We start from the raw sequence: 15,295 nt of genomic DNA, 5'->3' as shown, positions 1-15,295 counted from the left end.
CTCATGCTAAGATGTGCTTTTATTTAGTTAAAGGCCGATTGTTGCTACATTTTGCCCTCTTACTCTTTTCTATCTTTGTAAATCGATCCAGGGAAGAGATAAGTTGAGGGATTTCATCCACAGGTAATGGATGATTTGTCAGTGAGGCACAGAGGCTGCTGTATGCTGAGAGTCAGACAAAAGCCGAGCTCTGACTGATAGATTGCAGCAAAGCCAAGGCTCCTCAATCAAATACGGGACCCTTCACTGCACAGGACCTTAGGAAAGAGGAGATGTGTATTCATCTCACACACACTTCATTTTTTCCAGGGAATCGCTTCTTTACCAAAAGCGTTTTTTATGGGGAGCATCACTGCTGCAAAGATCTAAACAACCTTTAGATCACACAATAATTGAAGCAATAAGATAAATATACAACTACATGTTCCAAAAATGAGATTGCCTTCCACCTCTTGGGGCTATGGGGCTCCTCCTGAACTATTAAATGCAACAAAGCCTATCTATATATCAGCTCTGCAGTTGCAATTCACAAAGGTTCACAGACAACCTAAAGGCTTTCTATAAATGCCGCCCCTGATAAATTTCTCTCATCCTGTAGATGCCTTTTTTTCTTTTGGTGAACCAATACAACCCAAAGGCAGATGAACAAAGCATAATGATGACACCAAAATCACCCAGATGTCTTGCCGTTTCTCTCTGAAATCATTATTACTGTAGAAAAGTCAACTTCTTTTCTTAAAGCAACTCTTGAGTTATAGTTTTTGGACTAGCAGCATTTATCTTTCCTTTGTTTGTTTGTTTCAGGAGACTCCAAGATCTGGAAGCGGCCGCTACAAGAGGTGAGGCTCATATTTTCTAACCCCGACTGAGAGTGGAGTTTATCTGCCATAACATCACTAGTGATATGTCAAGGGAAGCACCAAAGGCCAGGATGAGAAAGAGCAGTTTGAGTAATTAATTACGAGAGCAGATTTCCTCCGAAATAGTCCGAGGGCCTTTTTCCTCATGTGTCACTGTTGTTGTTGTTTGTTTGTTTTTCCTGCTCTTCAGTGCTGCTACTGTCTTGCTATTATGGTTCAAGAAAGATGATGCGTTTGAACTCTGGTTGACAGGACACCATCTGGACCCTGGACACTTTGTCCGGGCCATCACTTCCCTGCTGTGGCTGGCAGGGAGTGCTCAGAGTAAATGATTTGCTTTGAAAGGTTTTGGTTCTAAAATGAGAGGTGCTGTTTGGTCAAGTTTGCTTTGGCATTTAATAAATGGCTTTCAACCTTTCCTTCTCAAACAGCCTAAAAAAACTCTTTCAGTTTCAGTTTGGACTGAAACCTCCTGGGAATAGCTCTACTTTGAGTTTTCATTCATCTTACTGGTTTTTGATGTTCTTTCTAAACAGGTCATCAAAATTAGTATTCTTTTAAGGGAGGGGCTCTTGAAACGATGCATTTTCCCTTCATTTTCCATGATAATGAAGTACATCACAGAAAATTGTATCATTTAGAGTTGACGTCCCTCAGCGTGAGTCCGCCATGCATTTATTTTTCATTATTTGCAACTAAAGTGAGCGGTTGTGGCCAACCCTGACAGTCAGGTTCACCAGCTGACATTCAATCTGGCCATGTAATTATGGCTGCTGCTCTCATCAGCTGGGTTAGCCTCACTTGGACACTCAGCTGTTCCGCTACGGATAACCCACCAGGTGGGCTGGGCAACACAAGATGGCTGAATGAACAATTTAAAAACACATGTGGCGCTCTGATTTACTTCCCTCTCAGACCATTTGGTTTTTTCTTTTTAAAAACTCATAGTAACATGACACTAAATTTAAATCTGATTTGCAATCCAATTAGCTGCATCTCATTTATCATATTAATTTGCCTACTAAGATAAACAATATAACAAAAAATGCACGTCAGAGCATTCTAACCTACCATGCATCTACATTTTAAATGTAATGATTTTACCTTTTACTGTCTAAAATCCAAAAACTAGCATTATCTTTCCTCGTCAGTGTTTTTGGAGCTTCCAGATGCTTCTTCCGAATTTGAATCAGAGCCCTTTTGCAGCTGACACACATCTATGAAAATAATGTGAGAAACAGCCACCAGGTCAAGGCTGTGTTTGCTAAAATTAACTTGTGGAGTGACACAAATGCCTCCCTCTGGTATGCACCCACCTGCTGAGAAGTCGGAGAGAAACACAGAGCAGTCTGAATGCACCAGGGGTTTTATTTTATTTGGGTGCAACTAAAAGAAAAATGGAAATGTGTTTACATTTAAGCATAAAAGAGAAAAACTAAGTAACTTTTTTTGAGTTGCAAAACTAAAACACTATCAGTCACTAAGAGTTTTCAGTGGAAAAATCTCCACAGAAGACGATGATTCAGGTCAGTTGGGACCATGCTTTTGACTTGTGTTTCATAAACTGACAAAAATCCTGTCTGGCAGGGCAGGTCTGCTCCAGGTGCTGTGTGTTATGAATGAGGGGCAGTACTCTGGTGGTGACAAATCTTCACTGTCTAAAGTGCTGTCTTTCCAAAGGGGGGAAAAGAATGAAACTACATAAGCAGGGGACCTGAAAGATTGAAGATTTAGAAACCAAAGCACAACCAAGCTGCCTCTGCCTGCCTGTAAACCCAGCAGCCACTGAGATGACTGAGGAGTGACTGCATCTGTAAACTAGCAGCTCAAAGCAGCTCTGCATGGAAGCTGGCTTTATACTGTCTTGCTTTAAAGTAATGAGAGCATTAAACAGACGACTGAATCCAGTGTGCTGTTGCCTCCAGTGAAGTTTTGACTCATTCCACACATTGACACTTTTGTTTGTGGGGAGATGTTATTATACCTGTGACTGTTGCTGTTATTGGTGCTCTTGTCTGTGCTTTCTCCTTCCCACCTGCTGAGGCTCACAAGAATGTGCGATTGGCTTAGCCTCTCTCTCTAACTCCCCCAGACCTCAGCCTGTGGGGTGCTAAAGTGCCACGGTGTGATATTTAGTGAAGAGGCTTTGGATGTTTAGGCTTGGATTCAACACCCACTGTGCATCTTGGGGAGTCCGTGTATTTGCGATGATTGTGTGTGACTCTCGTGGATCTTTTTTCCGGGACATCATAGCAAAGGCACGAATTGCACAATATCCGCGCCTGTGTGCTCGTGTGCACTCACGCTGATAAAGTTGCCTTGAAGAGCCACAATGAGAGAGACAAATGAAGTCACCTTTATCTTGCAGACGAGCGTCAGCAAGAGCATTTCAAGGACTCCTCTTGATCAAAAGCGCTGGCCGCTGCAATGTTGGCTCTGGGAGAATGAAGGAAAATAAGATGCTTGTTCTGTAAATGTCAAGGTACACAAAAATACTGCCTGTGCGTGTGTATGAGAAATGGCACTGCTGCTTCAATAGAGGAAAGAAGAATTTATATGCATGAGCAGGATTTTAAGCCATTTATGTCATGAGACCTGTTTTTGTTGTACCTTTATTCAGTTCCAGTTCATGCCAAAATAATCTTTGATCTATCTAGAGGAAGTAAAACCCTCAAGGACTTCTTTGTGAACTGGGAGAGGATTATGTAGGGTAGACTTTGGTTTATTTGGTCCATATCTCTTTTGCTTACACCGTGGCTACTTTGGAGATCTCCCGAGGAAATCAGTTCAACTGCTCCCTGGACTTCACTTCACACCAGTCTGCAAAATGCAGCCTGGTAGCAATGGAGGCAGGTCAGCAGTTGCCCTTGCAAGAAAGGCTTTGCAGTCAGAAACATCTGCTACCCTTGTAGCAGATGTTGTGTCACCCTCTTTTTATTTTTTTTCATTTAGATGGAACTATATCAACTCCCGGCCCCAGCACAAGAACTATTTAAAGAAAATGCTAAAAAGCCTCATATCCTGAGAAATCTCCCAATATCATCCAGCAATATCATGTTGTTGGATGCACTGGTACCTATGAAACAATTGGACCAAACATAGTGGAATTATTCTGATATGTTTAGACTCAAAAACAAGAACATTGTAGGAAAAGTTGGGAGGACATCCTTATGCAGAAAACTCAAGACTGCTGTTTTTAGACCTGCCAGCCAGTGAGCGCTGAGACTACAGCCTTATTACTTTCAGATATGTACTAAACATGCCAAAAGGAAAAACAAAAACAAGAAAGCCGATCTTGTCTGGTTACTATTACTTTTTTTTTTTTTTAAATATTGGCATTCCATGAAACTGAGCACTGGAGAAAAATAAACAAATTTAACAGTTTATACTCAGTTTCCACTGCTGCTTCTACGATTTCAGAGTTAAAAGTACTTGTTAAAGTTGTCTAATCATGCGGACTTCATATCTGGCGGGTCTTAAAGAGTACAGATGGTACAAAGGAGGTATTGGTCCTGTGTCTTGCCAGCAGCTTTCCTGTCTGTTTCAGCTGTAGAAATCTGCCAACCAGCCCCTTCAGACAACACACTGAATCCTACAATCTAAGTTTTTTTATTTCCAGGGAGATTATATAAACCTGTCATAGTCTCTTGCTACTGGGGAGTGGGAGTAGTTGTAGTTATGATGTATAGAGCCAGCATTTCATTCCCAGTTTCCACTTCAATAATTATTGGATTAAGGTCAGTAAGGAAATTGACTGCACATGAATATTCTATTCCCAGCCGCCCCAGACTCTGTCTCTAAGCACTGAAAAAATGAAAACGAGATAAGTTTAATGTTCTGTTTGAGCTGCATACAAAACTTCAACCCCCCACCCCCCCACCAGCTTAACAGCAGGGACGCACAACTTGCCACTGCCATTCCTGAGCCTATTTGAAGTTGTAATATATATATAAATTGTTTCTTAATCAGAATCCTTTTTATACCAAAGTTGCACATCCTTGATGGCCTTCTCCATTAAAGGAATAAAAAGGGAGAGGGGCTTTAATAGTGCATGCCTAATTGAAAGAGCAAACACGCAGAAGATATTCCCCACCTGCTCTTTTGATGATGGCTGTGTCATCCCTATTGAAGTTTTACAATGTGGGTATGATTCATACCTTCAAACGGCCTCAGTGTGAATACACTACTGGACACTTTGAAAAGTAGAAATCAAGCACAAATGGTACTCTTTTTCTAACTTTCCTTTTCTTTTGAAGTGTGGCCATGTATAATGTGAAGTATAAAATATTTCGATGCATTCAACTTACAGGCTCAGCAATATTGTGTTTGTTACTAACAGCTTTCCACAAATGGGGTTGGAGGAGGACACCGGCGGTAACAGCCGACAGCGACACAACCGCCACGGCCGAGATGGAGGAGCTTCAGCACCTGGAAGTCTGGAGAAAAGGATAGAAGACCTGGAGAGGGTAAATAGACTGACCTTTTAACAAGTCATATTACTAGTCGAACCTCGTCCACATAAACATAACCCAAATAATATTATCATTTAATTAAATGCTGCATTTCTTGATTTATTGGAGTTGACTTTAGAAAAAAAAAGTTAACATTTGCTTTAAAACTTAGATGTTTTTATTTCTTAAAGACACAAAAGTGAGTAAATGTAAGCGTCTGCTCTGATTCAGATGAGTCAGAATACATGTGTTGGCAGATTTTATAGCTTCCCTGCAGTGATAAGGTCAACACCTGTTGTTCTTGGCAGTCCTTACCTATCAAATGAGCTTAATATTTACTGACAATCTGCTGATTTTTTTTGCTGTGGATTACTAGAGTTGATCTAATTCTTGAGTATTTAAAAAAACATTTTTTTAAATTAGTTTTAGTTAGTTTTTTCAGTCCTTCAATTTATTTCTTCTTATTGTAGATGGGGGGGAGGAGTAAACTTGCTTGTGGTCATGGTTGGTTGCCAGGTGGTTATTGACCAATCTTTAGGCTTACATGGCTAGGGCTTTACCAGATGGTTGCCAAGTAGTTTCAAAGCCTGAAGATGGCATATCTGCCACAAGGCTAGGAAGCCTAAGTGCGATGTCCGAATTATATTTGGAAATGCAGCTGTTTAAAGCTTGATTGGTCTAACACAAAAGTTGATGCACAGGTTAGATGCATTACAACAGGACTTGTAATTGTTTGTTTAAAAAAAAAAGAAAAGATCAAAGATCAGCGATTGAGAGTAAAGCTGAGCTTCTAGACTTTTCTGGGTGTTACTAAAACTACGTTCATCCCCACAGAACACCATGGAGATCTAAAATTGCTGAGGTAATATCAGTTATTGATATCTATCAAAATTCTATAGCGTCTCAGTGAACCGTGAGTCAAGGCTGTATCTTTTGGCCAACTTGAAAGCCTCTATCAGTAGCACTTTGTTAAGATGAAATTCCACTTTGAGTCCTTTGTGCAGCTGCCCAGGTTCTACATTTTCTGGCTGGAAACTGTGGCTCTGCACTTACAGAAATTCTCCTCAGTGTTGTTGAATAGATGACCTTTCTCAGTACAGATATGTCTTTTCTTCCTGCATAGCTCCCATCAGCCACTCAGCCTCTCTCTGCTCCCACTGTAGAAACTCAACTTGGAATCAAATGTCACTTGGGTGGCCTTATGAAAAGTCATACCTTCTGTGACTTCAGCATGAAGTGGTTTTGTCAAATGTCCAGAAATCATATTTCACACATATTTTTGTCATTGTTGTTTATCTCACTTTTCATTCCAGATGCAGGTCTGCTCATATAAGACAGCTGCACCTAAATCTCAGACTTCACTGAGACTTCAAGCTCTCAGTGGGTAGCTGCGGGTGAACTGTGGGGCTGTGTGGGCAGGGCACGCAGACACTTACCCCACAAAGGGCCTACAGCTGTTTTGCCCTTTAGGGCCCAAAATGAGTATTCAGTGAACCATTCCACAGTGGGTTTACTCACAGAAATCCCATGCGGGCACTATTTAGGCTTGTTATTGTGGAGCCCATAGCAATTTTGCCTTTTTGGCTCAGTGTGGGTACCCACTGTAGGTAGCCCACTGAAAACCCATGTGGGGCCCATTTGGGGTCACCATAAAAATTTTCTTTGGGCAACTAGTGTGTGTACCTGCTGTGGTAGCTTTTTGGTCTAAGTAGCTCTTTTTTGTTTTGTTTTTGTTGATTTTTGAAGAACATTCTGGTCAACGCTTCCTACCAGTTGGTGGCAGTAATGTACCATGGGGCACATGTGGGCCCTGGATGGGGCACCACTAGGGCAGCCAAAGCCTAGAGTGTTGATATACAGTGGGCCTAGGGCCTCCTTTTACGGCCCCTCTCTGCTTAGTCTGGACAGCCCACAGTCAGCTCACACTATGGACTGTATATATCTTTTCACAGAAAAGTTAGAACTTTGATGATTAAGGACAACCAATCTCACTGACGTCTTTCAGAGCATTTTAGGATTATTTATATATGCTGTCCTAGAAAATAGAAAAAACATTGTCCACTTTAAATAATTCACTGAATGATTCTTACATAAAAATGAGCAACTTAGAAAGCAGAACCAACATCATCCTTTTTGGTCCCCATAATGCTTTGAGCAGATGTAATATTAGCAAGCAAGAAACATCCTGGGGAAGTGAAAATACAATGAAAATTCCATATTCAACCCATATTTACAGATTTTTTTTGATACCCATACTTTACAATGTTCTGGGGCACAGTGTATTTTGTGCATTATGGTTTTTTAATGTTTGCACAATGGACAGTATTCCCAAACGCTGTTATTGTCAGATGACAGACATTCAGAATAAAAGAAAAGGAATTTCAGCTGGTATTGTTGTATTTTATGAAAGAAATAAGACAAATGTTTGTTCAGGTGTCTTTGAGAGGAGATACAATGCTGCACTTATCTATGGTAGCTTTAAAAGTCATATTATGCCAGCTTTGACTATTGCCATCTACTGTAGCTGCATAATACATTTTTTTTATTTAAGCAATTTCATGATTATCTGGAAGAGCCAGAAAGTGAAACTACAAAGTCCTGGTTTAATCTTCATTTCCATGATAAAATAGCAGCAGTTTGAAAATGTGTGCACATTAACTTTCGGTTTATGATGTGCATACAATCGTCTCTCTCAGGAAGGCACAGTATCCATTATTTCACTGTGGCTGTTAGAGGAGGCGGACAAGAACACACTGGCTTTTAAGTACAATTTGAAAATAACACAAAAGTACTATATAAAAGAAACTATTAATGCATTGTTCACTGACAGTCTGCGTGGATTTATTATTGTGGGTTTTTGAAGAGTCTGTGGAAGTGGGAAATAGAAAATTACATACATTATTGGAAAAATGTCATCTTACAAAAAGTCAATGCAGTTGACTGTTCTTGACGCCTTTTTAATACCAAATGTTTCTGCTAGTAAAAATATGGTTTGAATAAAGTAATCTCTTTCAGTAGACCAGTGCAGAGGCTCGTTTCGTTTCCTTTTTTTTATAACTGGTAAATGTAGCTGCTTCACTTTTACTTTTACTCTACACTTTTGCCTTTGTAAGATCCAAATAAAAAGCAGTCGCATGTTTTTCAGAAACTGATTTTAAAAATACAATTTTAAAAAAAAAAAGAGAGAAAAAAAAAAGCTGAGAGTTGTGCAACATCTGGCAACAAATAAAGTTAATTAGTAATGTGATTAGGTATAAAAGGAGCATCCCTGGGAGTTTTTCATGAGTGGAAGGAATTCAGTTTTATGAGTGGCTCTGATGAAATAGTTCATCAACTTTAAAAAAAAAAAATCCACCCCTCTGTTTTATTCTTTGCCCGTGCAGTTCAGGATTGCAGGTGTGCTGGAGCCCGATCCAAGCTGTATGACAGGGCAAGAGGCATGGTGCAATCTGGCTGGTAGCCAGAGCTGACAGAGACAATCATTCGTACTCTCATTCGCTCCCGACACCCAATTTAGAATCACTAATTAACCTAACAAGTATACCTTTGGAGTGTGAGGGTAAGCTTGAATACCCAGAGAGAACTCACCCAGGCGCAGGGAGAACATGCAAAGGGTGCTAAGAGAGTTTCATAATATCATTAAAGTCTGAGTCTAAGAATCCAGAGTAATCTCTGTATGCATTGGCCATAAACTGTGAGTCCGCAGGTGCTGCTGCTTTAAAAATAGCCATGCAAAATCGCTGCATGGGCTCAGAATCACCTATGAAAACCTATGTTAGTGAACCTAGGTCCCCACTGCACCAAAAGAAAGCAGTTTCATTTTAGCAACCCTTAGTTTTCCAGCCTTTTGTTGCCCCTGTCCTAACTTTTTTTTTTTTTTTAAAGATCATTTTCATCATCAAAATGAACTAATATATTTCTGGAAACACTAAAATGTCTCGTTTTTAATCACTTGATATGTTTTCTATGTTCTACTGTGAATAAATATGAGTTTAGAGATTTGCATCATTGCAATCTTTCCCAATTTACTGGATTCGGGTTGTATTTATCTTGATTAACTTCATTTTGTTTTCCCCTTCAGACAGCAATGCTCCAGGGCAACTGTTTCGATGTATGAAATTCCAAATCTTGTGTAGCTAAACTAATTACAGGGCAGATTTCCTGGTACACCTTAATGCAGATTCCACGCACTGTTTCTTTGTGAAAATATTTGCCTTTCATGTAGCTATGTGTGCAATCTGTGTGCATTTTCAGGAGCTGGCCAGAGAGCGTCAGGAGAACGCCAGGTTGCTGAAAGCCTACCAGGACAAAGATGATCTCATTGGGAAGCTGAAGGAGGAAATCGACTTGCTGAACCAAGTGAGCACAGCCTACATAATTTTCTGCTCTGATGTCTGATATTTTGAGTGTTCCTTTGTGTTTGCATGCGTGGGCGTCTTGTGGGGGCTGTAATCATCATCTGGCATTTTACTGGCCTTGCGTGTAATAGCTATGTGTTTTTCTACACTGATTATTCTTGCAGTCTATCAGAAGCTGGACATAAACATACTTTTTTAGTTTTGAATTTATATAACTTGAAACACAATGGGGGGAACTTACTGTAATTTGCAATTTAAACACTCTGAAACACAAGTAGTTGAAAGTATTAAAATTTGTTGCTCCGTGTGGCAGGTAGGTTCATATGTAACTGATTCGTCAATCATGGTGTCACCACTGAGCTGTTTTTTTGTCAGCCTAAATTTGAGTCGTCTTGGATGAACAGTGAAGGATAAGCAGTCCTCTTTGGCTTCTTTCATTCGGTTTATGCAAGTAGTTTTTGTTGAATACAGCAAAAAAGAAAGAAATGATGAAGTCCACTGAAAATTACTTTTAACAGCTGTGTTCACGCTCTTTATCTGCATCATGGTTTTTTTTTTTTGGACCTTTCTGGAGAACGAGTCTGAACTGGGCCTTTGCAGTTCAAACCCCTTTGAATTGAAACTTCCAAAGTGATTTTTTTTACTGTGTCATTTAACAGTCAAATCAAAACAGTAAAATGCAGCCATGGGCCAAACTAGATGAACAGTAAATTACAACCTAGCCAATTTCAGCCAATCACTGTGGTATTACAATCAGCAACCATTTATTATAAAGTGACTTTCACAGTTGGGCTCCACATTCAAAAATGAAATTGAAGTTCACCTTACACCTCTGGGTTAACTTTGTTGATTACAGATTTATCTTAATTATTGAGTTGCTTTTCATGTTGCTTGATAACCAGTCTACTACATAGACACCACACAGGAATGTATAAGGCTTAATTATGTTTGGATAACAGTCCATTGGTTGATAATATAATTAATATTATGGCATGCTGTTTAGTTGTTTGGAACAATCTTTCCAAATACACTTCTAGTATTTTATTTCACTCTTACTTTGACCTTATTAGTAGGTGTATGTCTGTGTTTTGCATCTAGGCAGTTTACAAAGGTAGCTTGCTAACTAAGCTCACTAACTTTAGTAACCTTAGGCAATCCACAGCTTCTCATCTCATTAAGGTAACATCTGGCTCTAAAAAATAAACAGCATAGCAGTGACTGTCTATTAACTTTGAGAGTTCATAAGAATAAGACCCAGTGGGTGATCTTACTATATCCAATGTACACTCTGGAATCACTCTTCTTTAGCTGCAACACTGTGTGACGAGCAAAGCAGAAGAAATAATAATGACTACTACTTTCACTCCCAACTTTTCAGATTTGGAAGCTTGGTCTTCCTTCATGGAGCATTTTGATGTCACATGTTAACAAACTCTGAAATGGTCTTATGTTTTGTGAGAATATTTGCTTACGGAGACTAATATTGCTGTAGCGTACATGTGTGTGTCATGGTGTCATTGCCAAGATGCATTATGGTTACATCAGAAATCCCAGTAGCATTGACAAAGTGGTAGTATTTGAATGACTATGAATGAGAATGGGTTTAGTTAAAAGAATTTCATTGTAACTTCATAAACTAAGGCCCATTTCGAAATAACAATGAAGAGATGCATGCTGTTTTTGGTAAAATCTTCATGGCAAAAATAATCAAAGTCAATAAAATATGAACTCTTATATAGGCTGAACGGTTATTAAGAGGAGATTCAAATCGGGTTAAAACACATTTGTAGATGAGGTGATAATATTGAGTGTTTACAAAGACAAAAAACACCCATTTCTCACTGAAAAAAGGAACTAAACAGTTCTCCCTCAGGAAGATCAGTTAAGACATGAGAATGGCAAGACGAGCGATAATAAGTGCTGCTGCTGCAATTATCGTGAGAAGAGCTTTTGACAGATCTCATAACTATAACGGTCTGATCATTTCACACTAAAGTGAACCCAATAGCAGGGGTCAGGTGTGCTTTCACATTTGGCTTGATGGGTTGGAGTGTGTTTTTTTTCTCTCCCCCTTCTTTCACCTCATGCTGCACGCAGGGTGAGAAACATGTTGGCTGATGGCTTTATATCCGTAGTGAAACCTCTCCAAACCTTCTGTACTTGCAGCTTTTTACTGTGTTTTCTGGATCACGAGTCTGGTGGGTGGAAAATGGTGTACATTTTTCTTGCTTGCTTATTATCTAAATGCTTTTGTCATTATCAAACACACTGCAAACCCCAAAAAGAGCACAATATACAGGAAGCATCATACTGATAGCATCACATATAGGAGAGGTTGGCCATAAGAGAAGTGATTTATCCAAGGATGGTTAATGCAGGCAGCGAGCCATCAGAAACGTCCCTGAGAGAGGCTCCTGCAGGGCCTGATGTTATAGCAGGAGATAAGAGTTGATCCAGTCGGCGTCTCTGCAGAGTAAAATTGAACCCTCAGTCACTGTAGAAGTTTATTTGGGAGAGAAAGAAAAGATAAAGCTCAACTGCTGGACGTCTTTCTCCCCACTGATATGGTTTGAAAAGAGAGTCTTGCAGAGTGTTCGGTGAAAGCTTACACAGTAAATACTGATGGGCTCATCTAATGAGAAAGCAAAAGAGCTTTTATATTTCCTAAAGGTTAAATCTGCAATAATTGTCCTTTTTTTCTTTTTCTAAGTTGATACAATATTCTTAGCAAACAGCTTTTTACTTGCTTATCACTATTACTCAGTATAGAGTTGTTACTTAATGCAGCACTAGATTCTTTAGGTGATTGTAGTGTCTACATTAAACTTTTGAAGATTTTTCTCTGGAAGCAGCTATGTGTTACAGGCATCTGACAGACAGGTGACAGCTATCATGTTTTTGAGTCTTTAAAGTCTTCAAATGTCTTAAATTTGCTAATAAAATTGAAATCAACTGTATCTATGTGACGCCAATTCACAACAACAGTCACCCCTCCCACCCCGTTTGTGAGCGGCAGATCAAGTTATCTGCATCTTGGTGCAAAAGAAGGGAACCAAACCCCACCTCTCTCTTGTTAGTGTCTCACCTTACGTTAGTCTTTACGTCCCTTTTTTGCCGCAGAGACAGCAAGCTGTGTTGTAAACCTGTGACCTGCTTAATTTGACTTTTTAAGTCCCTCCAAGTGTTGTTCAGCTCATTCCCAACAGTCATGCAATCATGGCCGGTGATGGAAGAAACCGAAAATGAGGAGTGTCACTTTGATGAGACAGCGCTGTGGCAACTTAGAGCTTCTCTCATTTGCAACTAATTGAAGCTGTTAATGTCTAATTTGTTGCTATCAAGGCAGCCCAAATGGAAGGGGAGGGGAGGGGGGGGGGGACCTGGCAGCAAGCAATGCTCATTTTAACTCTCAGACGAACACTCCACAACCTGATCAGGCCTCTCAGCGGTATAGAGGCAGGGTCTTGAATATTTATGTGGTTAAATGGGTCCTGATGGAACTAAACAGAGAGATATGTGTGTGTTGTGCCCTTTTCACAGGACCTGGATGACATCGAAGATGAGAACGAGCAACTCAAACAAGAGAACAAGACTCTGCTGAAAGTGGTAGGCCAGCTGACGAGGTAGAACCAGATCCGGCACAACAGCCCAGCAACTCTGTCGTCTCCCCTCTCCAAACCAGCCTCCTGCTCTGGGTCAAGTCCAGCAGGGTCACCTTTTATGTGTTTGAATCTGTGTTTTTTGTCTGTTAGAGTGAGACTGTAAATCAGCTGTCATCTGAGGCGCACAGCCTTAAAATGCATCCCTCCTATCTGAGGAGGATTATTCCAATTGTTGTGAAAGCTGAACTGAGTGGTGGGGATTTTCGGTTATCCTATACATATTATATGTAAATGTATTGTATATAGGCCATTTAGATTGTTAATTTTTTTTCATTTCTGATAAGGACATTAAAAAAAAAAAAGATGCTAAAATACATTGAATGTATGTGCTACAAAAACAAGCGCACACAAAGTCTTTTCAAACATCTCCACAAACTACACCCAATACTCACACAGGTAAACTGAAAAAGATTTCCATTGTTGCAATGTTTGAATTGTGTCTGAAGCCAGTGCAGTGCTGCTGTTTAGGACCAAATCCAATATAATTAGTGCTACAGTATCAGCAGCCAAAGTGGGCATAGTGCCTTGCAATGCATGTGAGATTTTTTTTTTTTTTTAATGGTTAAAGCCTGGTGCTTTATTAATGGACACTGGTGCCAGATTTACTTTCTTCCAATAACTTTTTGGTACATCTTAATCCCACAAGTGCTAATCTGCAAAAAATTTGCATTTTGAATATATCCCATTTAAACAATCAGTTTAAAAATAATATCAATAAAATGCTTTACTCATTTCAGTGTCGACATCTTGAGTATTATAGCTGACACTTATGAAACGTCTTTGGGTAAAATCCTTGTCTATCATATATGTGGATTCATTTTCTTAAAAAATATTTTGCTCTTGTTTACAAGTTCAGCCTTTGTGATATTTAATAGATGTTTAGTACTGAGTGTTCTGGGCCTTTAATATGCGGTTTAAACAGAATTAATTGGCAGTTTTGAAAATTGTGAGAGCAAAACTGAAGACACTGTGATCAAAATGTTTTCTTGCAAGAAAAACGTCTTTGTAAATCCAACGTTTTTGGAAATCTAAAAGTTGTTTATGAATTCAAAAGTTTTGCTTATTCAAAAGTTTCATAGCAAAGATGCTACATCTGACCTGTTCCATGTAGACTGCTGTTTTATAATGAGCTGTATGAATTGGCAGCAATTGATATTGAATGCTAAGATTGAAGTACTGAAGTTGAGACGATACAAATGTTCACTGATTTTCTATTTTTTGGAAAACAGAGTATCAGTGCTCTTTACCAGGGATGTTCCCGGCATCTAATTTTACTCGTCACTTAAATATGAGGGGGGAAAAATCAGAATAATAAAGTATTTGAAGATGCATTTGAAAATTTTTATATTCTCCAGCAATCTGACTATATTTTAAAAATGTGCTAAATGTAACACTTTCTGGCTTGACTTCAACATATTAGATCAGTTAGCTGAGTGTGGCTAAAGCTAGCACCAGCAATCGTTTCTCCTTTAAAGTCCACAAACCTGTCTAAATGAATATAGCCATGTAATGTTCTGGCTATGTGTCACTTTCATCTGATAGAGTGGATGTAAAACCATTAATTTTCTAGGTCCAAGTACTGCGTGATTAATGCAGTGAGATCGAGATCTTATTTTCCACCTTACTCTTCACAACTTCCTGTCATAGAGACGAAGAGGGTTGCTGCTATATGTGAATGCTGACCGGGTGTGTAACCTTTTTAGACGCAACGATTGGCTGGCACTGTACATTAATAAAATGTGGAAAAAATAGGCTCTCATATATTTTGGTTGCCACTTAGTAGGGCAGCATTATTTAGGCCCCAGTCACACAGGCCTAGAGACCAGTCGATGAACGGCTAGTAACTAGAGAAAAATTGGTATTTCCTGACTGGTTGGCAAGTGGTTGTGGGAGGTTGCCTGTTAGGTCTTGTGAAATTTGTCACAAGGAATTATGTTGCTACACTAAAAAAAAACCTTGCAATT

General features: G+C 39.4%; 1 protein-coding gene across 3 annotated transcripts in view; it reads left to right on the top strand.

The window, feature by feature from the left end:
* Positions 1 to 14,063, top strand: part of pawr (PRKC, apoptosis, WT1, regulator) — a 66,860-nt gene extending 52,797 nt beyond the window's left edge. For all 3 annotated transcript variants that reach the window (XM_080291885.1, XM_080291887.1, XM_080291886.1), the window contains exons 4-7: positions 805 to 839; positions 5,200 to 5,326; positions 9,566 to 9,670; positions 13,210 to 14,063. In XM_080291885.1, coding sequence (XP_080148011.1) covers positions 805 to 839; positions 5,200 to 5,326; positions 9,566 to 9,670; positions 13,210 to 13,296 — 354 coding nt within the window. In that variant the 3' untranslated portion in view covers positions 13,297 to 14,063. The remainder of the gene's footprint in view (positions 1 to 804; positions 840 to 5,199; positions 5,327 to 9,565; positions 9,671 to 13,209) is intronic.
* The last annotated feature ends 1,232 nt before the right edge of the window (positions 14,064 to 15,295 follow it).

Source organism: Astatotilapia calliptera, chromosome 17 (assembly GCF_964374335.1).
Source record: "Astatotilapia calliptera chromosome 17, fAstCal68.1, whole genome shotgun sequence".
NCBI classification, from domain to species: domain Eukaryota; kingdom Metazoa; phylum Chordata; class Actinopteri; order Cichliformes; family Cichlidae; genus Astatotilapia; species Astatotilapia calliptera.
This window is presented reverse-complemented; position numbering and strand designations above follow the sequence as displayed.